The following is a 25,577-nucleotide window of genomic DNA, read 5'->3' on the forward strand; positions in this document are numbered from 1 at the left end:
CTCCAAGCTACACTCGTCATTCCACCAAGGCACAGTTTTTTTTAAATCACAGTTTTAGGTATACTTTTAGATGCAGCTTAACTTATCATACTTGTAACATCACTAGTACATTATTCCACATTCCCATCCATTGTATTTTTGCTAGCTAACTCCCAGCAGCATTTCTTAAATATGTCCTATTGAGCCTTTTGAAAGCACCATGTATATACACATTTTTTATTGAATGCTTTATCAATGTTTATAGCACATATAATGGGAAAAAGATCACGACCTATATAATCATTGCACATTTTCTATTCACATAGGCTAGCAATATTTGCAGAAACCAATGTCAAGTCAATACATTACATCTTATTCCTAATCTTGTTCCTCTACCATTGTTTATACATACAAGATTTCTTGTGTCACTCATTTCTTCAACCACTGCATTATTATCAGTATGATCACTTCACCATAGACCGTTATGTGCATTGAAATCACCATGCCAACATGGGCCTTTAAGAAGCTGGACCTGATTAGGGAATTGTTTGGGGGCGGAGCCAGCCTGAAGGCTGCGTTCACAACAATACACCCAATGCTTCATTCACTGGGGAGCATTCACCACCACATATGCAATATTACACTTATCATCATGGACATAATCATTGAACATTTTGAATTAAACCTCTTAATACTGTACTTTTACCGTACCTTTAACATAGTTTATATTTTTGGCACCGTGTATATTTGGGATTCGTGGATTTTGGATCTCTGTTTCTTGATATCGGAGCCTGATGAGTGATGAGATGCAGGTATGCTCAATCAGCCAGCAACCGGAGCAGGAGGGAGGGGGAAAGCTGCCACGCCCACAGCCACCGGCACACACTCACACACACACACACACAGTTAGACAGACAAAACATGGAATAGATAGAGAGAGGGAAAGACATAGGAAAAACACGGCGAAAAACCCAGAGTCGTGACAGTTTTTCTAATTAGACTGTTTACCACTTGGCTCCAGATGTCTGTTCAACAAGCCAGCCTGCAGCAGACAGTCATACATCACCAGAAGTATTTCAGTCAGCTGCTCCCCAGAGCAGCAATTGACACTGACGCCACTCCCGCCCATAAGCCACGGGTGTCCTACCCTGGAGGCCAATCAGCCCTTATTGAATTTATCCCCATTGAACAAAGTTCCTCAACCACAAAGTTGTTCAACTCAAGTATTTACTGTGTTTTGTTGTAGAGAAAGACAACAACTGTAGTACAATGGATGGCTGGTGATGCTTTGCAGTTAGAGCCAGCTGGAGCCACTAGAGGACGACTTCCTGTCAAAGGAGGGAGAACCTAGAGAGTGAGGAAGGGCCATTTGGAGGCGATATGCCCAGAGTCTGCATGACTGGCAGCTTGGCCTCACATTTCCCAAACTATTCTAGGTTATGTGACTCAGGCGTTCCTGTTTTTTAGGGGAAAGAAGGGATGTCAACAGGTCAACAGTTACCCCGTGGCAAGGTTGTATATTTGTGTTGCCCTGTTCTCTTTTGTCTCCCCGTAAAAGCATCATCCAGATGTTTGTATCTTTGGTCCGTAACTGTGGGCTGCCATGCAGCAAGACAAGAAACTAAGTGTAGAAATGTATAGGCCACTGATGTGCCTGCTGCATCAAATATGGAAAATTATTGGGCTTAATAATAAACAGAAATATTATAGCTTCATGCATTTGCAAATGCATTACACCGCGATATGTCTTGCATGAGGTTTAAATGCTATGTAAGGTCTAAAAAAAAAAGAGAATCAATGGAGGAATACATGTAAAAGCGCTGCACAAAACCATGCTAATAATCAGTGGTCATATGGTGTTCCAGCCATACTGCACTTACTTTAATGATACATCTTGGCAGATTTTGGGACACTTGGTGGCTAAAAGACACTAAATCATGTAAGTTGATTCGTCCGGGGAGAAGCTTTTGTTGAAAAACAAAAATAACCTTTTTTGTGATAGATATTTATTTTCTGATTCACTTTGACCTAATTTTCTGAAAATGAAAAGAAATCACATCGATTCTAAAACTGGCTCAAGAGTTCTCAAGTTTGATAATTTACAGCTTGTACATTAATATTCTGGGTCACAAAAAAACACTGTTAAGACTAAGTATCAGCATGAAACGCAGTACTCCCAGGTACACAAGAGCCACCCAAGTCTTGATGCTAGTGTTACTTCCAAACCAAAGGTTGAAATATTCACCCAAAGTGCACGATTCCTAATCATTACATCACCTTACATTGTAGTCAGTCATTGATTTAGCATTTACGTGAACTTAAAAAGTGTTTGTTTCCATTGTACCGATATTTGAGGTTTACCTCATGTCTGTACCACTGCATCACAGAAAGAACACGTTTCCAGATATCATCTTCCACAACCAGCACCGTCCAGTTACAACAATTGGGTTAAATTGTGTGAGTACCACACATTTAACCTCGAGAGTTCCCAGAGTATTTCCTAAGTGGTTAAATGTGTGGTGCGCTTTTTAACAAATAAATGTCAAAAGAATCTTTACATTCATTGTGCGGCTGTTTTCATTAAATGTTAGAGTGTTTTAGTCTGACAATATTATGTAAAGAAGGTATTCTATTTTCATCAAAATACATTCAGTTTGATCCAAAAGAAGGCACTACGTCGACTCCCACAAAGGATTCCCATTCAAATCAAAATAACTCCCTCCAGACTCCAGCTGGAACATTTGTGTTAATAAATACAGTTTAGATCCATTGCAACACTAATGTCTACAGCCTTATAATTGTTGCATTTTGATTTTAGTGCAAATGTCTTTGCTGCTTATGGGCCAACTATGGTCCAACTACAGCATTCACTATAAGTCCAAGCATCCACCTTGGTTGGACACATGTCATCAGCCAAAGAAGATCTTTCCATTCATTCAAAATGATATGAAAGACTTCATGAGTGACTTGGCTACAAACAAGGCACTTTGCTCCAGCCCTTCAGCTTCCCCGGGGTCTGGGAACTACTTTTGACCTGATGGACAATCTCCCAGGTGAAGCCTGAGAACCCCCTGACTGTGCAGCTGCAACAAGAGGTCAAACTCAGCCGGCATGGCATGGAATTTCTTTTTAGTTTGTCTGTCATCGTAGTAGTGGTTAGTCAGGGTGTGGAGTCCATGTGGGTGATTACTGAAGGGCCAGAACCCATACAGATGCACATTGGCACAGTGTTCCAACGCCAGGCTAGCCATGATTATTCCGGTGCTGGGCCGTGGTGCTTTTAGGCCTTGGGAGCGCCAGAAGAGGGCCAGACTCTGGAGGTACTCAGGGTTGAAGAAGACGGGCCGGGTAGGGCTTTCAAAGTCCTCGATGCTGTAGACGGCCCGCATGCACACAGGAGTGTTGAAGCCGAAGGAGAAGGCGGGAAGGAGCAGCAGGGAGTTGCCATAGCTACGCAGACTCTCCACAAACGGACGGCGACGCCCCATCAGAGACCCATACCTGTAAATAAACAGCAGATGTCAAGCAACATGACAAGAAGGAACATTTAAAGGGGCAGTGATTCATCCTTTCGCTCACTTCTCTAAGAAGATGCTTGGATTTGCGGTCACAAGGTCAGTCTTGGTGCCCACATCCTTCCTATAGCCTTCGTCCAAGGGAGGTAGGTTGCACCTGAACAACAAAGCAACAAAGACGATGTAGGGATTGTTATATAGATTTTCCACAGAGATGAGTTTAATTCTGTTGATTAAGATTGTTCACTACACAGGACATCTTTCTCACCTCATAACAAACTGAGCTGAATCAATCATCTTTCCACAGCTGCTGTTGGTCAGGATCCCACCGTTCCCAACAACAGCACATGTGTCCCATTTTTTGTTTGGAAACGGATGCTCCTGGAATCAGCACCAACGGGGGAAAAAAAACAACAATTATACTGATATACTGTGTGAAAGAGCCATTTTAGGGGAGGGGAATCTAGCTGGATCTCAAAGTACAAGATCAAGGCTCCGTCCTTTTCTGCCTGAGTTGCATCTGAGTCTTGGATTTTCTATTATCTTTTGGGATCTAAAAAGGTATAAAAACAGCCTTGCATTTTAAATACAATTTGACTTTTTTTTATAAAATGTTATATAACTCAGTGGTAGAGCATTTGACTGCAGATCAAGATATTCCTAGTTCAAATGGGTGCCCTTGGTAAACCTTAGGGTATGAACAGTGTGACACTGTATATTATAAATTGTTGTGGTCCACATGACTTCCCCTATTGGTTTGTGGACTATGGTATTGACCAAAATGTTAATATTAACTTTTCACTTTTGTGAAAGGGTTATAGTTGTAAACTGAAAACACAGACAACACCCAGACATGACAACACCTTGGTAGCAACCTGTCTATCACAAGGTAGCCACGCCCTAAAGCAAACCCTGCTTTATGGTCTATTTTACTCAAAATGGGACCATCATTTACTAAATGAATGTCATGCTGTATTGAAGAAAACTAGACATTTGCGATCGAGACCATAAACTAAGGTTTACAATGTTTACTTAGGTAATAAATAAAGTGAGAATTTGGGTCATTTTCTCATAGACTTCTATACAACCTGACTTCTTTTAGCAGCCTGAGGAGTCGCCTCCTGATGGCTTTTATAAAGAATGCAAGTTTAAGGCACTTCCACACTTTTCAGACCTAGAGGTTGCCGCCTGATTAAAATATCAAACTGAATGTGACATATCCTGGAATACTCGAATGCTTGTCGAATATCTTTGAAACCCCTCTCCCTCCCCCACACCTTTGAGACATCTGAAACTGACAATCGAACGGCATTCACACCCTTTTTCGAATGACCATACTACTCAAAGGCTGAGTGAAAAGCCGAAGGCTAAACAGAAGGTTTAGGGCACCGAAAACTGACTGTTTTTTTGTTTCAAAACCCCGGTTTTAAACGAAAAAGTATTAGTGTGGATGCAGCCTTTGCGAGGGGGGAGACGTGAAACCATTTAAATATGGTAAAACGGTCCCCCAGTTTGGAAAGTTGTTGACATGAAAAGTGATTAAACGAGAGAAAGAAGTTCCAAACTGGGCTCCTTTGTCACCTCAGCATACCGAACACAGTACTACGTACTACTATAGTGTGCTTCATGAGAGCTTGTCGGATTGCTTCATAAACATCCTGAAACCGACACGCTCTCATGAAGCACACTAGCAGCTTTAAACATGCATAGTTGTTGTCAGTCAACTTCATGAAAATGATTCACGGCATACTTTATGTCTGTGGTAAATACAGGGATGTGATGCTCACTTCCTGAGACTCAACAATTAAAGAAAGCTCACTTCCACTTTCCCAGATCATTGTGGAAAGAGTTACGAGTGTCAACAATTCTGCCTTAGTCCTGCTTTTCCCATTCTGCCTCTTTGTCCCTTTACCTTCAGCCAAATTCTCACTCCTCCATCGCCATTCTTTCATTCTCCAAGTCATTTCCACTCATTCCCCGCCAGGTTATCAATGTTGCTCTCCAACCTTTTGAATCCTATACCCTGTATCCTGTAGCCTGTTACCTGGAACTTGTACCTGTTTCTGAATCTGCACCTGCCTGTACTCTTATTGCTGCCCCACTCCTGTTAGCCTGCTTTGCTTCAAAAACGATGTTGTCTTGTGTGATGTAGAGTTTGATATAGCTGAGGTCAAAGTCAAGATAACTCTTCTGGAGTGAGGAGGAAAGCAAAGAACTGAAATCTTCCACGTGGCTCATTTTCTGTATCAGCTTTTTGCACAGTTAACACACATTTATCCATTATATTACTTCACATTTTTGGTTATTTTCAATAAATTATATGACTGTTATCCTAATTGTCAATTGTCATTCTGCTTTTAGATGAAAAGATAAAAGGGTAATAGTTCAGTTGCAGAGAATTTGACTGCAGATCACCAGGTCCTCTGTTCAAATCTTGGTCCTCCCTGTGTTTGTTTGCACCCCCAAAGGAAATGTTTTAAAATCCAGAATAACAATATACTCTGTTCAAAATAACATATAGTTGTGGAGTTGTAAACTTGTAAACTCTGATTGTCTATTTACTTGTAAAGACACTGCCGTTACTTACAGTGTAATGCATGGTTAATCCATAATGTGTTTACTGGTCACGGCAAATTTAAAAAAAATGCAGTGTGGTCTGAGTTTGTGAGAAACGTGCTGTGTAGTTGTGTGTGTCAAAGAGCCAACATGTGAGCAGACACATGACCTTTGGCAGAACTTGCAAGTGCCAAACAGTGAAATAATGTCTGTGGGGAATCATCAGAGGAATCAAGGACACCAAAGAAGCAGCAGATGTTGTGGTAAATATTCATAAATGACAAACAACATACCTTTGCAAAGGTGCTGAAAATCTCCGGGGTCACCTGTAGGGTCCTCTTCTTTTCTCCGTCGTACACGAGCTTTGCTCCCACTGGAGTGTTGGCCTGGGTAATGATGCCCTTGTCAAATCCATGGCACTTGCTGCTCAGCTGAGATCTGAGGAACCACAAAGAATTTGTTAAATAACATACAGGACGGTCTGGACGTGAGAACAGAAATATTCATAATGTCCTCTGTTTTACCATCACTCACATGATCCAAAGACATGTTATATTTAGACATCGGCCTGCAAGTTCTTCTGCTTTCAACAACATTTCTATTTCCACTTCTCCTTCCATGTCTGTAAAGGATCTCCTTTCTACCATACAAAAAGCAAACTCATCCTACATAGATTTTTATATTATGTATACCTTTAAAGCTAGTGCAGTTTAAGGTCATGCATAAGAGCAGACTTAATAGGATCTTCCTTTCAGCTATGTGTGACAAATCAGAAAATTAGAATGACTCAATTAGAATGAATGAGAAATATTTTATTCATTCAGTGTTTTTTTTTTAGGGGGGGGTATTCTAATAGCTCCTTAAAACTGTCAACTGAGACCTAGAAGGATTTCATGTTTTGCATGCCTTTTATAACTCAAATCTATCTCCACTTGATCTTTTAAGAAGTGGTGCAATTACGGTGCCCTATCTCTGTCTGGAGGAGTTTCGATTTCTTTTTCGATTATATCAGAGAGCAACTGGACTGCTGCAGCTAAATAGTGTTTGTTGTTTTATTTGCCCCTCTAGAGCGCAGCTTAACATACTGTTCATGGGAACTACCTTTTAAATCATACTCATTGTACATCCTCGAACCGTGACGATGTCTAATGTACAATTCCTGCGAATATGGACACAGGAGATACAGCTTGCATGGACAATCGTTTGCAATTCTGTCAACCTGTTTTATTGTTGTACAAATAGTTAATGAAATAACAATAAAACGTTTGGAAGAATGTCCTTTTCTCTTACCTGAATTTTTGGTAATTGTCCTCCTGCTTCTTCCAGGTTTTAGAGTAACGCTCTATTACTTTGTTGATGACCTCCCTGTGACACACACACACACACACACAATCAAGTGTGTAAACCATGTTGAGCTGACATGTCTTAATACGATGAAGGCATAAACAAAAATGTTAGTGATGGTGTTTGCTCTCACCTGCAGCCTTTACAAAGGTCAGAAGGCTGAGGGGCACTTTTCTTTTGAGGAGACGGCCTTTGAGGTTCCACATTGCTGTGGCACAAACAAGAAAGACACAGGACAGGCGTGTCAAATGCTGACGTCAGAGATAAAAGTAAAGATGTATTATTTGGTACCATATACATATTCATTACATGACGCCATCAGTCAACACCTTATTGATCTTCAAAGAGGGATCTATAAGCTCAAGTGGTTCAGCATGGAGTTTTCTATGCGTGGAATTCTAACTTCAATAAACACTGAAACAAATAGAATAATCATACCAAGTTCTGCACTCAGAGATTTTCCATTGACATGGGGGAGAGCAGTGGTAAATCTGTCAGCCTTGTACGCCATAAAAGACAAACCATTGTACAAACTCACCTTCACTGCTTAGCTACGCTTCAGCAGGAGACTTGTGCCTCCTCCTGCATGTGTGTTGCAATGTATGTGATCTGTGGGAGGCTACGTGTTGCTTGTAGATCTGTATCCTCTTCTCTTCCTGTTAATACGTTTTAGAAAAGGTTCTAAGCTAATGAAATAAAATCTCTGGAATAACCCAGTTTAATTGCAGGTGGTTGGATTGCTTCTCATATGTCAATTTCAACTAATCATTAGGTTTCAGTGTGAGGGTGTCTGCCATTGCTGTTTGCCAAAAAAAAAATCACTGAAGCGGAAATGAACCTGTCTGGTATTTCACATTGAAGAAGTGACGCTTTCGCGAGTATCTTCACTCTTAGATGTCATTGAAGCACAGATACGCCCAGATACCCACAGATACACATCTGAGTAATTTCACACAAACTACATCTTCAATCCTTTGTGTCTTTTGACTTGCAAAACTAGCCAAAGTGAAAATGTAAATCTATAAAATGCTTCTATTTCTGCCCTACATCATTACACCGCTCCACCCAGGGTAAACCCCAGAACAGCATGCTTCTTTATCTTGTCTCCACTGCACCTCTAGCACCAAAATACAAAAGCCGAAAGGATTCAAGAAAGTGCTGTGTGGTTGGGAAAGGTAGCTACACACTTACTTGTTGTCGACCATGTACCAGATGAGAGTGGTCAGCAGACTCCCCAAAAAGAAGAGAGTGATCACCAAAGAGAAGAATGACTGCAAGAGCTGTCCCCTCATGCCTCTCACCTCCTGCTAACTTCACCCGGAGGCCCCCTCACCTTCTGTCTTGCTCTCTGCTTGCTCAACACTCACCCGTCATCTGCTTTCTGTCACCCACCCTCTGTTTCAGATTTTCTCCCTACCCTTCGGCTCAACACACGCAGTCTCTCTCTCTCTCTCTCTCTCTCTCTCTCTCTCTCTCTCTCTCTCTCTCTCTAGAGTGTTAATCTTTTGCCTCTCTGCTTTCCAATGTTTTCTTTTACCTAACTGACCCCTCCTCCTCCTCCCAATCCGTTAGGTTTGACTCAGTGTTTCTCTAACTCCTTTGGCGAGTGAGAGCATGCCTCCTCAGTCATTAGCCTGTCTTCTTTAGCTGCCTCTTGTTCAGGCAAGTTCTCTGTCTTCTGTGCAACTCTACTTGTTCGTTCTTCTACTCCTGTTTGTGTCCAGGCCATGTGAGACGAATCCGGTCTTTTGTTGCTCCACCACATCCTTCTTTAATCCTTGTCACGTCTCTTGGATCCACTCGTCTTCTCTCCTCTTTTTCTACAAACTCACAACCCTACTTTTCACTGTTGTCCCAAAGCTCCTTCTGTTCTCCGCCCCCTCCACAGAGCCCCAGCCTTTCCTCTCTGCTTTCCCCTCCCTCCTCCGGCCATCCTCCGCCCACATCCCATAACCCCCTCTCCCTGTTGCACAAAAAGGAGGTAGTAACACGAGTGCCCAGTACTGAATTAGCCTACAGTTTGCCCCTTGACTAGTATGTGTGTGTGTGTGTGTGTGTGTGTGTGTCAGGAAACACATACAAAACCAATGAGGGGCAAAGAATGTAAGGGGCAGAGGCTTCTCATCCAATCAGAGTGACCCCAAAACTCTTACCTACAAGTGTCTTTTATTCCAATCTCAAACGTTGCCAACTGTATCGTCTGATATCCTCTTGCCAAAAAAAGTGAGTGTTTCTCAGTTTGGGAGGTGGTGGGAGGGAGTTGGAGGGAGTTGGAGGGTTGGGGGGCCTTGGAAGGGAAGTCTCCTCTCAACTAATATGGGAAATGACTTCTAAAATGGCAGCACTGCCGGCTGTATCAACAGCGTAACTATCGTAACAGCCGGCGGAAATGAGAGAAGCAGAAAGTCAGAGAGAGTCAGACGGAGAGACAAAAAGCAGAAAGAGGTGGGGAGTTGATGCCCAGAGGAGACATTCGTTGTTTCACTTTCATTTGGGAGCTCTGCGTTGCTAGCCATGTGATGGAAGGAAAATAAAATCTAGGAGGACTATGGTAAAATATGTTGAGCGTACGGGATGCATTTTAAATAAACACCCACAAACAGATGACCACACCCAGTTCCCCGGCATATATCCTTCCTGATTTGAGTTCCCAGTGGAAAACTCCACACTGAGCTTCATGCAATAAAGTAATAATGCCTAGTTACTACATGCTGGGTAAGCTGGGCTGTGCCACAGCAACCCCCCACCTCACATAAATCCCAAACAAAAGAGCTCTTGGAAAGTTTTCATTTTGGCAGACATCAGGGTTTGCAGGAAACTTGTGTGTGAGGCTGCTTTGCTGTGCGCAGACGGAAGGAGTAATCAATAAAGAAGGTTGAACACCTAACAAAATCAGCCTAATAGTGCCAATGAGACAGAGGGTTGTTAAGGAAAGTAAAAGCTACACTTAACCTGCTCTTTACCTCGAACACACATTGCGTAATGGTTCCTTGAATGATGAGCAGACCTTGGCCTCTGATGTTGAATGTGTGACGTGTCTGCGGTACAGAGGTCGCCTGTCATAGTGTGCCAAACTCATATCCAATGACTGTACCATCTGTGTTTTGCAAATGTTCAGACATCAACGATGATTGTAAATGTTTATTGTCAAATTCAATCTTTCAGTCCGCGCAAACATTTTCTATAAACCACTCTTAGAAATGAAGGTGCTAACTGGAACCATATAGGGTTCATGGTATAATTTGATTAACTGTGGACTATACCTTGAGCTAAACATTAAGTGTTATTTCATCAATGAATGGTTCCACCCAAAACCGTCTCTGGCGGTTCTGTTCAGACCCTCATGCCCTTCTAAGGACATTATTATGTACTCACTCTGATAACTTTGCTGTTAATTATTCCATATGTTTTAGGTTAAATCTCAAACTCATCCTCGTGAGACTGCTGAAGGGCCCGGGCTGATGTGGTGTAGCGCAACCCACAACAATCATGGTTAAAAGTATGTTTTGGGAAGGTTTGGAGTGGGAGGGTTTTAAAACCCATGCTTTCTTCCAGAAATGGTTCTTTGCATGAAAAGGGTTCTTAATGGAACCGTTAGTCTTGCATCAAACCCTTGAAGCACCCTTTCTTCACAAACGGGTATTTCAGAAGCAAACGGTTCTGGGTAGAACCTCAGCCCTTCAGGAAGAACCCTTTTGGAAGTCTTCTTTTATGAATCCAGATCTATATCAGGTCACCAGCATGCCCTGTATCCTGACCAGACAAGAGATAACAAACTCACTGTTGAGAGGGAGGCCTCTTGGAGAAAATATACACATCGATGGCCTTTCATGCATCATGAGACACTCGCAGGAATGTGGAGAGAAAAGTGTGAGAAAATAGTTTTTCTCCAGCATAGACGCTCCATGATAATAGCAGGGCTGTAGGCAAGAAGAAGCCCCAGAATAACTGCAGCGTATGACAGAAGAAGTACAGCAACAAACACCTTGCCTCTCTGGCAGTCTGTTAAATCAAATATCCAGACCTCTCATCTGGTTTCCCCTCATCACAGGCCATCCTGATGCCTACCACCCACAACAGTCAGTCATTAGCCTATTACAGACAATGCAATTTCCATCCAAAGACTCCACAAGCTATTTAACCACATTAAACCCAAAGAAGTGATTTCTCAAGCTGACATTCATAACCTTGTAACACGGGAGGCTTCTCAGCGATGTGCAGCTTGTGTGTGCCTGCAGGAAGCCTCTTTTACTCAGCATGGATGAATCATACTGGAATTACCATCTCAATGATGGATAATGGTGTAATTAGGAACAAACTTTTTTTGTGATTCATCTGTTATTCAGCAGAGAGGAGGGTTGGGGTAACGCTGGCAAATTGTTGCATGTTCTGTTTGTGCACACATGCATTACAAATTGGCCGAAAATGGTTGCATGTTTCACAGTAAACGGTGAAGTTTCAAGTTTTGAATTCCGTCTTTGAATTGCACATGGTTGACGTGTGTGTGTGTGTGTGTGTGGGTGTGTGTGTGTGTGTGTGTGTGTGTGTGTGTGTGTGTGTGTGGGTGTGCAGCTGCTCTGAAGAGGAAGGCAGAAGGCTGCATGCTTCGAGGTGGCAGGCAATACTGTAGAAGCAGTGGGCAAGAAGCTGCAGGGGGAGCATAGTACCTACTCTAAAGAGCCCATGTGACATCATCACAAGGCAGACAGAAAGACAAAGGTCCCATTGTCACCCAAACAGCCCCCAATGAATCTGTACTACCCCCTCCTCCACCTCGTTTACGACCCCCTCCTTCGGCAGGGATTGGGCTGCTGCACTGCCTCTTCTGTAACGCAGGTTGCAGATTCATCAATGCAGTAAACCACACAAGAGACAGGAAGTGAACCAAACTCGCCTCCATCTAAATGACGGGGGTTCCCCTGGAAGCACAGCGGGCTGTTTTTTTTGTATATATATATACAAAAAGGACAGTTATGCTGGAAAGAACAGAAAACAGAACAAAGTTACCTGACACTTACTGTCATTGTCAACTCTCTGTTTCTTCTTCTACCCTAAACAAAGCTCTCAGAGCAGAATAAACACTTTTTCCCCATCAGAACCAGGCCTGTTGCCTGTAAGTAACTCTATATAATAGGTTATACAGTGAGTGAAACGTGTGTTTCAACAAGCAGTGAAACCTGACATAGGCAGTGTGACTGTGTGTAAACGTGAACACAGATGATGGAAGAGGGTCAAAAGTGTACAATGTTTTTGAGTTGGCGAGAGGCTGAGGAATAAAAATACCTCACGGTCTGCAAATGGATTATAAGGTGACCAGCTTTGTGCACTTTAAGTCTCGCCTTTTTATTCCAAAACAAGAGGGCTCAACCAAAATACATGTTTCTTAAGATCAACCGAAAGAGAAACTACGATGGCATAAAACCCACTTGTAAATCAATAGCATCAATGTAAATGCACGTCATCTTTTCACTTATTAACCAGCGTATATGCCCTACATATTTGTCTGTCCATTTTGAAACAACATCCACAACATAGCTGCGAATCGTGTATCCAAATGTTGGGGGTTTTGACACATGCCCACACTAGTGCATAATCTGCACGGTCACCAGATGATTAAAGTGATAAAGAAAAGATTCTGTCATGGCATATAGTTTTCTTACTTCCTCAAATGTCTGCGTTTCTTCTTGTAAAAGACTTTCAACTCTTCAGGCCTTTAAAAACCCTTAACTAAATGAAATAATAAATTAACCTGGAGCTGAGATTATTAGCTAATGAGTCGATAAGGGAATCTGCTGAAAATTAATTGTCAGCTATTTGGTAAACAAAAGATGCCAAATATCTTCTTGTTGCAGCAATGAGAGTATTTGCTAGGTTTCCCTGTTTAACGTCTTCAGGAAATAACAGTGGACGTTTTGACTATTTTCCTAGGTTCTTCAGACTGCTAAAACCCATGACTACTATCATGTGGTTTAACCTTAAATCTTCACACATTATATGTTACAATCTTGTTCATGTGTTCATCTGGTTCCAGGAGCTCTGAGTCACCTGATGGAGTGATTTTGTGAGCTTTCTCCAGCTGTGGGCGCTCAAATCGTCACCTCACCTTCCACCTCACCTGCCGTGGCTGTGACTGGTGAATGGCTTCACGGGGAGGTGTGATGGAGGAGGCGGGCCTGAGGGGGGCAGTAGTGAGGGTCATGTGGTTGAGGAACAGCTGATGCTGGTGCATTCCAGAGCTGCTTAGCATGAGTACACTCATGCCTGTTTGAACTACCAGCCTGCATGTCTCATAAGCACACATGACATCAAAACACACAACTGACAAAAGGTGTCAGCATACACAAACACACACACAAGTGTACAAATCTGTATAGCACTCAGACATACTCACTTAGAGGAGCACATGCATAATTTACACATCCTGCCATGGCTGTAATGGACAAGAGAGCCCTCCATTTCAACATGTTACAAATGAATCCTTAGTAGCCTGAATGGAGTGGATTATTGCTGATTGTGTGTAATAAACAGAAATATGTAAATTGACACATGTTTATGTTTTTTTCTCTGTGTCTGTTTACATCAGGACATGTAAAGGAACCTCAGAATGTTTTACCTGAACACGGGAAGGGAAAAGTAATTTTCTGCTGCTGCGTCTCAGAGATTTCTTTATGGTTGCAAGAGATACCAAGTTCAGCTGCATTGCACGTGCCAATAACTGGATATATTCAGCAGTTACATGAAGAGCTAACCTGGCTAAAGGCAAAAAAAAAAAAACCTCTTGACTGCACGAACCAGCAGCAAAAATACATCGGTGTTGAAATATATTAGATTTTGGGGATCACCAGTTAGAAGCCTGGTCCAGACAAGATCAAGACACCATTGCTGTGAAAAGGGAAACGGAAATTAACAGATATTTGACTCGTTATTTGACTCTCAACAATGTCAGAACTCCCATCACACCATGTTTAAGAACACTCAGGATATCCTTGGCTGATATCTCATACTAACTGCAACCACATGGCAACAAACCTTTACGTTTACTAACTGTATTTACACCGTGTGCCTGGTATGTCGCCAACTAATTGACAGATTTCGGTTAAGAAAATGAAACTTAATGCGTTTGACCATCTTAAACATGTGAGCTTGGAGTCACTGGAGGTCATCAGTGTCCAGATACGAGGTTAACAAGGGATTTTCATTCCTCACGAGAGCAGGAAATTAAATTAATCAGAATTGGCTTTAAATCAGAGGTCTGATGATTAATTTGTGTGGTCTGATAGAAAACTAAACATGTTACCAGAGGCCATGATACAAAGACAGCATTCAAACTGAATCTATTACAAATACAGTGGAGTAAAAAGAATACTTCTGACTGAGATGTAGTGGAGTAGAAGTATAGTTGGGATAGTTTTGTCAGTTAATGTTAATGTATAAAAACAACCTGCCTCATTTGGTCAATAAAGCAGCTATGACAGCATTTCACACTAACGATGCGTGCCACTGAAAACAATGTTACAATGCTGAAGGGGTCATCGATAGTGATGAATATACAGACAGTCTATATATCTGCAGTTCTCAGCTTTACTGTTTTATTGTGAGTTTCAGCTCATTATTATTTGACCCGTCTGGCCCATAAATGTAGTTTGGTTCACTCTCACCTCTCCCGGGGAGTTTTCAGCAGTAGCAGACAGACACTTTCAGTTACAGACTAGATGGCGAACAAAGTGGAACGTTTAGCAGCTGAAGTTGTCTCATGATCACTAGAGGTGTTGGCCTTCAAGCTACTTTTTATTCACCACCAATCTTTTCATGGTTTTCATGAGGAAAGAAGATAAAGAAGGTCATCAGTGTCTTTATGTACACTTTTATTGTCAGCACTTGACCGGTGGCAGCGTCAGGCAGGATTGACAGAACCAGATTACTTCTTGGTCGCCTCCTCCTCGGCCAAGGTCTTCTGGAACTCCTCCTTCTTGGCCAGGATACGCTCCTCTCTGCGCTTGCGGGCCTCCTTTGTCTTGGAGCGACGGGCCTCGGCCTGATCACTGTAGGAGAGGCACACAGGTGTTAATACAGTGTGTCATCGTAAAAGCAAATACAATGCATGTGCACTGGTTTCAAATGTGTCTTGACTCCCAACACTTTCTCAGGATGAATACAGCTCAAACTGCCAACACAACTTAAGATTGGTCCAAACTTACGACAGGAGCTTCTTGCGAGCCTTGTCTGCCTTCATCTTGTGAATGTGTTCCATAAGGATGCGCTTATTCTTGAACACGTTACCCTTGGTCCTCAGGTAGAGGCTGTGGTACCTGAGAGACAGCGGAGGGGAAAAAAGCATTGAAATAATACCATTATACACACAGTGCTTACAATTCAGATGCACCAGACCTGTTAAGTGTGCCAGTGTGTAACGGCAACCTTCACTGAGCTCAAATCATGATTTGAAAATACCTCCAGGAGGTCTGGCAAGTGTACAATAACCAGTATTAAAAACTGTAAATGTAGTATACGTGGCCAAATATCACCAGAAAAACTGCTGCATTAAAAAAAACGAGGCTTAAGTGGAAAAAGCAATTTCAGAAACCTTTAACTAAAACCCAATATTTCAATAAAATGTGCATAATAACACGCCACATCAATAAGAGCAGAAACAACCAGAGAAGATGTCGTGAACCTACATGTGCCTGTCGATCTTCTTGGACTCCCTGTAGCGACGCAGCAGACGACGCAGGATCCTCATGCGGCGCATCCAGGACAACTTCTCTGGCATACGCGCGTTGGCTGTACCCTTTCTCTTACCTGGGAACAGGGATAAGTAAAGCCTGTTAACTCTCATGCATGTGTTGATCTTAATCATCCAGGCAGTAAGACTCTAATCTAAGCAGCAACATCTTTATTACGATAACTTTCCTCAAAGAGGGCAAACTCACCGGTTCCCATGTGTCTTCCCTTGCGACGTGCCAGTGTGTTTTTGCGGCAGCGGGCGCGGGAGTGGACCGTAACAGGTTTGCGAATGATAAGACCATCCTTCACCAGTTTACGGATCTGCTGACCTGAAGACAGAAGGAGACAAGTGGGCTACAGGGACGCACTGATCTATCACATCTTTAGAAATTCTCATCAGCATCGTGGACATCATTACCAAACACTTCAGAAAGCCACATCTATTCTTAACGCCGCTGTCAAGACCTTGCAACATTGCTAAAAGATTACATTTAAGACCTCATTTCCTTCCTTCAATATCAACCTGTCATTTGCATTTGTTTCTCATTAGACCCCCAGATTCAGGTACGCATGCATCAGCCTAACAAGACAGTCGCAGACATTACAACTTAGCAGTCGACATGTTTCTCAGCATCACTTCAAGTGTCAAGCCGCTGCAAACAAACATTCACACACAAACTAGTAAGGGTCGTCATATCAGTATCTCACTGAATGATGAAGAACATAGCTCTAACGTTACTCACGGGAGTTGGCGTTGGCGATCTCATTGGTCTCGTTGGGATCCAGCCAGACCTTCTTCTTGCCGCAGCGCAGGACGCTGGAGGCCAGCCTCTTCTGGAGCCTGAGCATGCTGTAGGACGCACACAGCCCAGGTTAAACACCTCGCAGTCAAAACGTCCAGCCTCTAGTTCTGTGGGTGGATTAATTTAAACGTAGTGCCACAGGGCTGACACGTGTCATAGTGTTGTGACAATGTGTCAGTAGCGACACCGCCGTTAGCCGCACAGCTAACGGTCCAACAAGCCGGCTCGGCAACATGGCTCCTCCGTCTGCTACATCGTGTTACACAGAGGCACGTGCATATATGTGTTGTTGGTTTTGGAATACATTTTAAACTTCATGTAACGGTTAAGGAGAGACTTGTGTGGTTCATTGAAGAGATATGGGGTTAAAATGTGTGCCTTAAAACGGTTAAATGATGACTTATATTACGCCATCGACAGCGGTCCTACCTCATGGCTGCTACTTCAGTAGGGAAAGGACGGCTTGAGAGCCGGACTGGAATGTACCATTATAGAGGAGAGTCCATCTCTAAACACGAAACGGCTCGGTGTTAGTCCAGACCATACTACACATTATTAATACCACTCATATTTCTAAGTGCTGATATCTGTGTCTAGTTAAAGCTAAAATCAATAGAAAATGATACAGATACAAGCAATCTTGAGTTTATTTAAAAAATGTAAATAGCTGTTCCTCCCCCGTAAGATAATGGTACTAACCAGTGTTTCTGCAATGCATTGTGGGTGAGGAATCGTTGGGTGCATTCTGCTTTGTAAACACACGAGTGCGGTGTTGAGACCAGGAACGCCATGTTATGTTTATGATTATGTACGTTTTAAAGAATATTTATACTATGTTTAATATATTGTACTTATACACTGATGACCAATATTTTAAATTATATTGTAAAACGTCTCATTTTACCAGTTGTTATGTGTAATCCGTGATGTAAAGCCATCAAAACAATAGTATTAAGATGAAAAAGGAAATTAAAATAGGTATCATAAAATTAGGTATCATAAAAGTCACTAAATTATACCAATAGAGGGTATTATTATACTGTAATTTAGTGTGTTAATCAGTAGCCTGGATAAATATAGCTGCCACTTTTCTATTATTCCCAAAAAGGATTGTTTGAGTGACATATATTCTGCATCACATAGAACCAATGCACAAAGCCAGAGTATTTCCATACCATCTAAACTGTAAGTGATGCACTGTGAAATTCACCCTAAGGGTGTGAAAGACACCCATAATAGATAAGGAACCGTTCAAAACCAACACTATTAAGTTTAGCAATGTCTAAAATATGCAGCTTCAATATGAAGCTTCGGGAAAGTCAAAAAATAACTAATAAAAGTGTTAACATATTAACAGATTAGAAAAATTTAATTTTAAGCTTTCAAGTGGCTTCTATTAAAGAGGTACTGCACACTTACATCATGTTTTTGAGCGTTGAACGTTTTTCAAAATGATGCAGTGGAGGGAGTGAGGCTCAGACCGTTTAAAAAAACGAAGTACAATGAGTGGCTACTTATTAAAAATAGCCAACTGGTACAGGCACTGTTGCATTCTTGGCTATCCAGCAGAGGCCCGTCACCATCGCAACGCTGCACGCTCACAGTGTGGGTGCACAAGGAGCACTTGTGTGACTTCCTAACCTCAGGTTACCCAGAAATACCAGCCGAAATCATCATCTCCAGGGAGAGCGCAACCCAAAGTACCGGATATCACCTCCTACCACAGCTTCAACAGACACTGCTCTCCTCTCTGCACACTAATGTGTAAACCTTAAGGGTGCTGGACTACATGCTGGGCTACACTGTCTACTGAGGAGGAGGGTCACTAATGTGTCTGGAGTGGCATGTCCTACACTGTACTTTTATAAATATCATCATCCTTTTGTTTCATACCTCTATAATATTACATTACAGTCATTTAGCAGACGCTTTTATCCACAGCGACTTACAATTCAGATTCTATCACATTATACACCGTAGGGACAGTTACGGGAGCAATTTTGGGTTTAATTGTCTTGCTCAAGGACACATCGACATGAGACTAGCGGAGCCGATCCTCTGATTGAAGGACGGCCCTGCTCTCCACTTAGCCACAGTCGCCCCATAACAATCAATTAACCCATTACGAACCAATGAAACTTCCTCAGGTTGAATTTGTATCGGCCTTTTCTGTTTTTTTTTTTTTTTTGTCTTATATCGTTTTTGATATTATATAAACATGAGGAACTTTGTCATATTCACGTATACATGGACCTAACAATATCAAGGTTTCTGACAATCTATGTCTTTATTCCTAAACATCTCCGCCACTTGTTTCCCTACCAACAAAGAATGATCAGAAACCTGAAGAAGGGGGTTTACATCTCAAAGCATCCTAGTTACTTTTGGAATATTAAGGTTTCTCAAAACGATGACATGATGTTTACATGTGCAACACATACACAGGATTTTTACTAAGCATGCATGGAAACACGGTCCATATGATGGAGAAACTGCAGCGTCCCCTCAGGTACAAACAGCATCACGTTCTAAGAGTTTGCTGTGCAGGCAAAAAAGAAAAAAGACCCTCCTCAGCAGATTTCTAGTGTTTCTTATTTGCAATGCAACAGCTGATTAGCATTATCCAGGTCTATAGTGCACAAAACCTCATTCCAATGAATCATATTAATGAATGAGTGTACAGAGGTGTGCTGTGCAAGTTGTGCATGCGGCCCAATATCTTTGAAGTTTTTCGAAGATATTCACTGTGACACATTTTCATCTTTAAGCACTTCATAAAAAACATTTAGTGTTCACTTGTATTACTTTCATGTACAGATTTTTAATATTTTTCTTTACGAATTAACAACAACTGTAAGCCAGTTAATGAATTATACTTTGATAAATGTAAGTTTTGTCGGTCAAAATGTATTGATTTTCTTCAACTTGTTTACTCAAGATACAGTAAATGGCATCAAAGTCGCTGAAAGCAGCACTAAGCCTGCAGGTCTCTCCTTACCAGTTACTTTGAGCCAGCAGTGAAGCCACTCAGCCCTCCAATGACAAGCAGGACGACATTCTGGCGCGGTCAGATGGAAACTGCAATCACATTTGTAGGGTCCTTTAATGCTGAACTCATCAGGGCGTCCATGATGATGTACCTCTACTGCATGAAGTAGACATCACTCATCAAACAATGCCCATCTAGGAGACACACACACACAACACAGAGGAGAGAATGAATAAGTTACTGAGGAATATCTATTTCTTGCTCTTATTCATATTCCGAAACTTAAGTTTATTCTACTGCTGAAGTTACAAAAAAAAAGTATCAGCAAAATGCCAAAGATGACTGTCCATCCACTCAGTTACCTTGAGCAACAACACAGAAGATGAAAAACAAGAGAGCAGCTGAGGACAAACTGAAACTCTGTCCTCCCGCTGCACATTTTGTTCTTGAGGGAAGATGTCGACCAGCTGCTGCAGGAGAGTCACAGAGACTCTAGCATCATTTTAAAAAGTACTCCATGATTCTGTTTCTCTTCTTTTTTTCTTTTTCTTTGAATAGCCATGAAGGCTTCCACCGTAAGTATAAAGCCACAGAGGATGATCTCGTGGGCGTTTAATTCAACGCCATCACCTCTGATCCCAATGTCGCAGGAGGAGTTTGTCTCAGACTGTAACAGGTATGGAGATAATTGTCCTCCCAGGTCAGGGGTCATTGCTGTGTAGTGGAGGTGGAGGAAGCTTTCCCTTGTTTATTCGGGTTTACTAAATCAATCGATATGACATCACCTATGCTGTGTGACCTCAGTATTTATCTTTTTCACAGACAGTGAACACACTGTGCTTCAAAGGTTGAGCAATAGTGAGCATCAGCACTTTAACTTAAATCATTCATTGCTACACTGAAAAGAACACTGATAAGAAGTTATTATTGTCTATAGGGCGATTTAAGGGCTGAATCTGCATATTTCTTTACCATATAAATTTTATATTATAGGCTCCTGACAGACACCATCTGAAAATGAATCTATGTTATAAACTAACATTGCAAAAGTCATCAAGTAGGACTATCTGAAACCTCAAAAGCAGCACTAATTAATGTTTTAGGATATTGTGTTTTCACATCGCTACAGCTATGGTTCAGATAATTTTCAAAATAAGAGTTTTCATACAAAATAAGTAATCAGTTTATAAAACATGGTCCATTGTTATGATTGAAATACCAAAAGAAGTAGTTAAAAATAGCTCCACCTTGACTAACATTCAAGTAGGCTACCATTTACATATCCATCTATAATGATCCAATTCAGTAGCCATTCTGCATCAGGAGCACTTTTACTATTGATACTTTCAGTACATAGTACTTTTACTTAAGATACATTTCGGATACAGAGCATTTACTTGTAGTGGAGTATTTCTACAGCGTGGTATTGTTACTTTGATCTGAACACTGTTGTTGTTGGGTTGAGTCCTCCACGCTCTCATCAGCATCCTTCCGCAGTGAGTAGACGCAGTAGAGAAGAAAAATGAGAGAGACTGAAGTTAATTATAAAGAACTGGAGTTTCTGGTGACTTGAGCTGAACACAAAAACACAGATACAGTCCCACAGAAACGGTCTGCGCAGTTGTGCAATGGAGCAGGTAGCAGCAAAAGAGGCCGCTGGTGTTTGCGGAGAGCAAAATAGAGCTAATCGGTGAGTGAATATTGGACAAACATTCATCAGGTGGCAATAAATATGGCTCCAAATGTATTCTAATGCTGTTGCATTTTTCAAAATGTGTAGCTAGAGACATCATGTCGCTATGTTGTGTTTACAGCTTGTCCACTGCCCACAAGTGGCTAAAGAAAAACAAAGCATGTTTAATACAATTGTGATGTAAAGCTACAGGTTTGAGTGTGAACGCAGGTTTGAATTTGAATTCATTTTTGTTTGGTTGTGGGGCACCATTTTCTAGATCCACGCAAAGATTTTTATATTTTATACTATTTTCATATTTAAGAAGTTAGACGTTTTGCTGTTGTTGCTGTAGGTGCACAGAGCCACCCTTCCTGATGTAATCCATATTTTGAAGTTGACATAATTCTGTTAATATAATCCCAGATGGCAACATTTATTTTTGCTGTCTTAATCCACCAGAGCCTTGCTTGAACATCTGGGGCACACCCTGGGGCTTAAACTGTAAATATCTATAACTCCTGGCATGTTTCGGGGCCCCACCCATGGGTCAACGTTATATATCAGTTATAGAACAGGGTCCCTGGAGCTGGTCCCTGGAGTTTTAAGGCCACATCAGCATGATCCTTCAGATACCTCTCTGCTGCTGCAACAAACTAACTGTGAAACTGAACTATTCTCATCCCCCATTTCAGTCCTTCAGGACCTCTTGCGTCTGGATTCCCCGGGTGGGGGGCCCTAGCGGCTCGGCCCGACAGTCTGTCCACGCTCGCCGCCTCCATCACCACGGCGGCTCTGTTGTTCTTTCATCAATCGATAAGCGAAGGTGGGGTCTGGTCAGTGGGGCGTGGACCTCGGCTCCCAGCTGGAGTCTGTCGAGCGCAACACAAGAGAGAGAAACGACGTCAAGACGGACAGAGCGAGACAGAAGCGTACCGGTGAGAAGAGAAACCCGCCTTCAAAATTAGAGCATGTGTGTCTGAAGACCTCAGTTGTAACCTGTTAGGCTAGAATTACTTTTGCTTTTGATATTACTACTATAATATTTATATATATATATATAGTAGTTATATAGTAGTAGTTAACATTCATTTCGCGATAATAAACTTAATGTCATGAAGGGAAACGTGTGTTGCATTTGAGTGGTTATCAGTAATAGAACTCAAGTGTGCTTCCTTCCACATATTACAACTATAAGTTGTAAACTAAATGTAAATATGTAGTTCTCTTAAGTTAAGCAGTGGCAATGGCGATATGCAGTACAATATGACTCAATGTGTGTGTGTGTGTGTGTGTGTGTGTGTGTGTGTGTGTGTGTGTGTGTGTGTGTGTGTGTGTGTGTGTGTGTGTGTTAATCTTCGGAACTTTATATTATGTATAGATTTTAGGCCTCGCTGCCTTCTAACAACTGTGATTGCTTTGTCATGTATGTGACTGAGGCTGATTGGTTTTTATAGGCCCTACATTTCCACTGTTGCAGCTTCTATTCAAATGTGCATTGTGCAAAAGGAAGAAACTATACTGAGATATGTATATAGTCTATAGAGGTCATAGTCCATCTGATAAACATGAGTAGGCTTATGTTTTCTGATGGTTGTTTTAAGGAAAGCGATTGATTACGTCTTCAATATAGTGTAAAAAACACCCTCCCGGCTGCTTACTTTGCCAAATGATTTATTTTGAAATCATCAACCGGATATGTCGGTGCGTCATTCCGTTGACTTGACTCTGGTGTATAAGCCTGGTGCGCCAGTGTGTAACGCTATAGGCTGGAAGGAGGCAGCTGTTGCCATTATTTTACCAGCCAGCTCAGACACATCAGCGGCTTCACCCTCCTTTAAAAAAAAGAAAAGAAAAAAGAAGATGAGTCTGTCGACACCTTCATAAACACTCGAAACTGAAAATAGATTTTAAAAAGTTAAATCAATGGTACAGAAAAGTAGTATGTCCAGGACGCCTTCGACCTCAACCCAGGAGATCCAAATGGACATGTTCGACCATCATCCACACACACAGGTAAGAGGCAAGGAGCAGAAAGGGAAGAAAAGCAGAAACATCATCACGGTCAAATAAAAAGACTGCGCGAACTGTCGGGCATTCACAGTGAATGCGATGACGGTGGAGCTGTTTCACTCCTGGAGATTAACAGGTTGTTCAGCAATTAAGTCGCCTAATTTGCCTTCGTGAGTCTAAAATGCTGGCGAACGCTGCAATGATTCAAGCCTGGATTGTGTCTGATTTCTTCCTCCTTCTTAGAGAGGAATCCAAAATGGATGATAGGTTGTAGTTTTCATGTTCTTTATATTTTTATTTTATAATTCCGCCCTCAGCCTCGCGTAGTGGTGGTATTAATAAGTCTCCATATGTGTAGCCGTATGCGAGGATATGATGTAACGCTTGTATTTTTTTTTTGTGCTATTTTTTTGAAAACCACGCCTTCGTTTAATTAATCATTAATTAACCAAGTAGGTGATACACTACACGTTGACGTTTCTAAATGGAGGAGAGATGATTTTATTTAAATTGACATGAATCACAAAAAAATAGGACTCAAAGTTTTCAAACCTTACATGAAAGTAATTCATTTGTTTTTTGAGTCTTGCATCTGACATCAGATCTGTTCTTCAATCTGGAGGAAATATATTCTTTAACCCTAATCCACACCTCAAACCCCCCCCCCCCCCCCCCCCCCCCCTCTCCTTTATGTACAATTTGATCCTTAAACTTTCGTTGGTGTCACTATTTTTACAGTTACAAATAGGCTGTGGCTGTTAGGAAGTGGCATGATGTTGTGGGCATGTTTAGTCATAACAGTTTTAAATGGATGAAAAAAAAAAGAATGATGAGAATATCCAGAACAACACACCCACACTGAGCTCAGTCATTGTCTCTCTGGAGAAGGAAAAAAGAAAGAAAAGGAAAGAAACACCCTGTCATAGACAACCAACGCTTCAAACAATGCCAAGTCCTGCTCTCTCCTTTTTACTCCCACTCCTCCCAGCTTCTCTCTCTTCCTGCCCAGCTCTCCAGATTCCCTCCGCATCCCCTTTGAATGTCCCACCGTCTCCATCCCGCTCTCACCATCTCACCTCGTCCTATCTGTTTTTAGAAATCATATTTTTATCTGCTGCGAGGCTGTGGTGAGAAACAGATGGACCCCCCCCCCCCCTCGTTGTGCCAGGCAGCGGGGAACGGTGTGTGTGTGTGTGTGTGTGTGTGTGTGTGTGACACCTCTGATCAATTAGATATAAAGTTCATGCAGACCTGCAGCAGGTCATGCTGGTATATGTATTTATAACTCTGCCGTGGAGAGACAAGCAGGGAACCGCATTTCTAATATCCTGAAGAAGACTGAAGAACTGATCCAAATTCCGCCCGAGGGTCGCTCAGATCAGAGATTGTGCCTGTTGACCGCCGTCAGATTGCAGATCAGTGTTGATCTCCCTCAGCAGAATGTATGGAGCGTTCTGGGTGAAAGAGCGTAATGTGGTTTACATTTTACAGTCGTTATATCGTGCACCCCCATCACGCTCCCTGCTTTCTAGTTTAGAGCCCCCTGCTCACACAAACACACACAACACCCTTTTTAATTATACACTTAATCAGGGAGGATGTTTACCAACAGGAAGCCTTCCCTCCCTACTTCCTCTGGCATTTCTCTGCCCTTTGCTGACAGGAACTCGCCCCATCACGGCTCCGATCGTAGAGACCGCTAAAAATTCGTTCACACACACACACACACACACACACACACACACACACACACACACACACACACAATGTTTAATGTAATTGTGAACTTGTGACAGCAGAGTATACGTTTGCCCCCGCCACCATCACCTGAACATCCTGTAAAAAACACACAATTTTCTAACAACATAGGTCTCATTTTAGTAATTTAGCTGTGGTCTCTCATCATTTATGATCCCATTTTATTTGCCAGTCTAACTGCTGAGATATCTGGTGGCACAGCAACAGCTCAAGCAGGGCAAACA

General features: G+C 42.0%; 2 protein-coding genes across 2 annotated transcripts; both read right to left on the bottom strand.

Annotated features, from left to right (window-relative positions):
* Positions 1-1,080: 1,080 nt before the first annotated feature.
* st8sia6 (ST8 alpha-N-acetyl-neuraminide alpha-2,8-sialyltransferase 6) lies at positions 1,081-9,246 on the bottom strand. Its single transcript, XM_079177990.1, has 7 exons — positions 8,586-9,246; positions 7,528-7,602; positions 7,341-7,415; positions 6,344-6,488; positions 3,763-3,875; positions 3,559-3,651; positions 1,081-3,480 (listed from the first exon to the last, which is right to left on the bottom strand). The coding sequence occupies exons 1-7, from the start codon at positions 8,684-8,686 to the stop codon at positions 3,003-3,005; spliced, it is 1,080 nt and encodes a 359-aa protein (XP_079034116.1). The 5' UTR covers positions 8,687-9,246; the 3' UTR covers positions 1,081-3,002.
* Positions 9,247-15,242: 5,996 nt separating this feature from the next.
* On the bottom strand, positions 15,243-17,371 carry rpl19 (ribosomal protein L19). Its single transcript, XM_079176803.1, has 6 exons — positions 17,351-17,371; positions 16,862-16,968; positions 16,325-16,447; positions 16,073-16,193; positions 15,593-15,703; positions 15,243-15,436 (listed from the first exon to the last, which is right to left on the bottom strand). Exons 1-6 carry the CDS (start codon positions 17,353-17,355, stop codon positions 15,313-15,315), a joined length of 591 nt encoding a protein of 196 aa, XP_079032929.1. The 5' UTR covers positions 17,356-17,371; the 3' UTR covers positions 15,243-15,312.
* Between the last annotated feature and the right edge of the window lie 8,206 nt (positions 17,372-25,577).

The sequence above is a fragment of the Pholis gunnellus genome, assembly GCF_910591455.1.
Source record: "Pholis gunnellus genome assembly, chromosome: 17".
Lineage (NCBI taxonomy): Eukaryota > Metazoa > Chordata > Actinopteri > Perciformes > Pholidae > Pholis > Pholis gunnellus.

Bases quoted from the DNA above. Each gene is read 5' to 3' on its own strand.
- st8sia6 (XM_079177990.1), bottom strand. From the start codon at position 8,686: ATGAGGGGACAGCTCTTGCAGTCATTCTTCTCTTTGGTGATCACTCTC. The intron at 7,416-7,527 runs GTGAGAGCAAAC...TGTGTGTCACAG, and splicing joins GACCTTTGTAAAGGCTGCAG to GGAGGTCATCAACAAAGTAA. The intron at 3,481-3,558 runs GTGAGCGAAAGG...GTTTATTTACAG, and splicing joins CCAAGCATCTTCTTAGAGAA to GTATGGGTCTCTGATGGGGC.
- rpl19 (XM_079176803.1), bottom strand. The intron at 16,448-16,861 runs GTGAGTAACGTT...TTCTGTCTTCAG, and splicing joins GATCGCCAACGCCAACTCCC to GTCAGCAGATCCGTAAACTG. The intron at 15,437-15,592 runs GTAAGTTTGGAC...CCTCTCCTACAG, and splicing joins GCTCGCAAGAAGCTCCTGTC to TGATCAGGCCGAGGCCCGTC.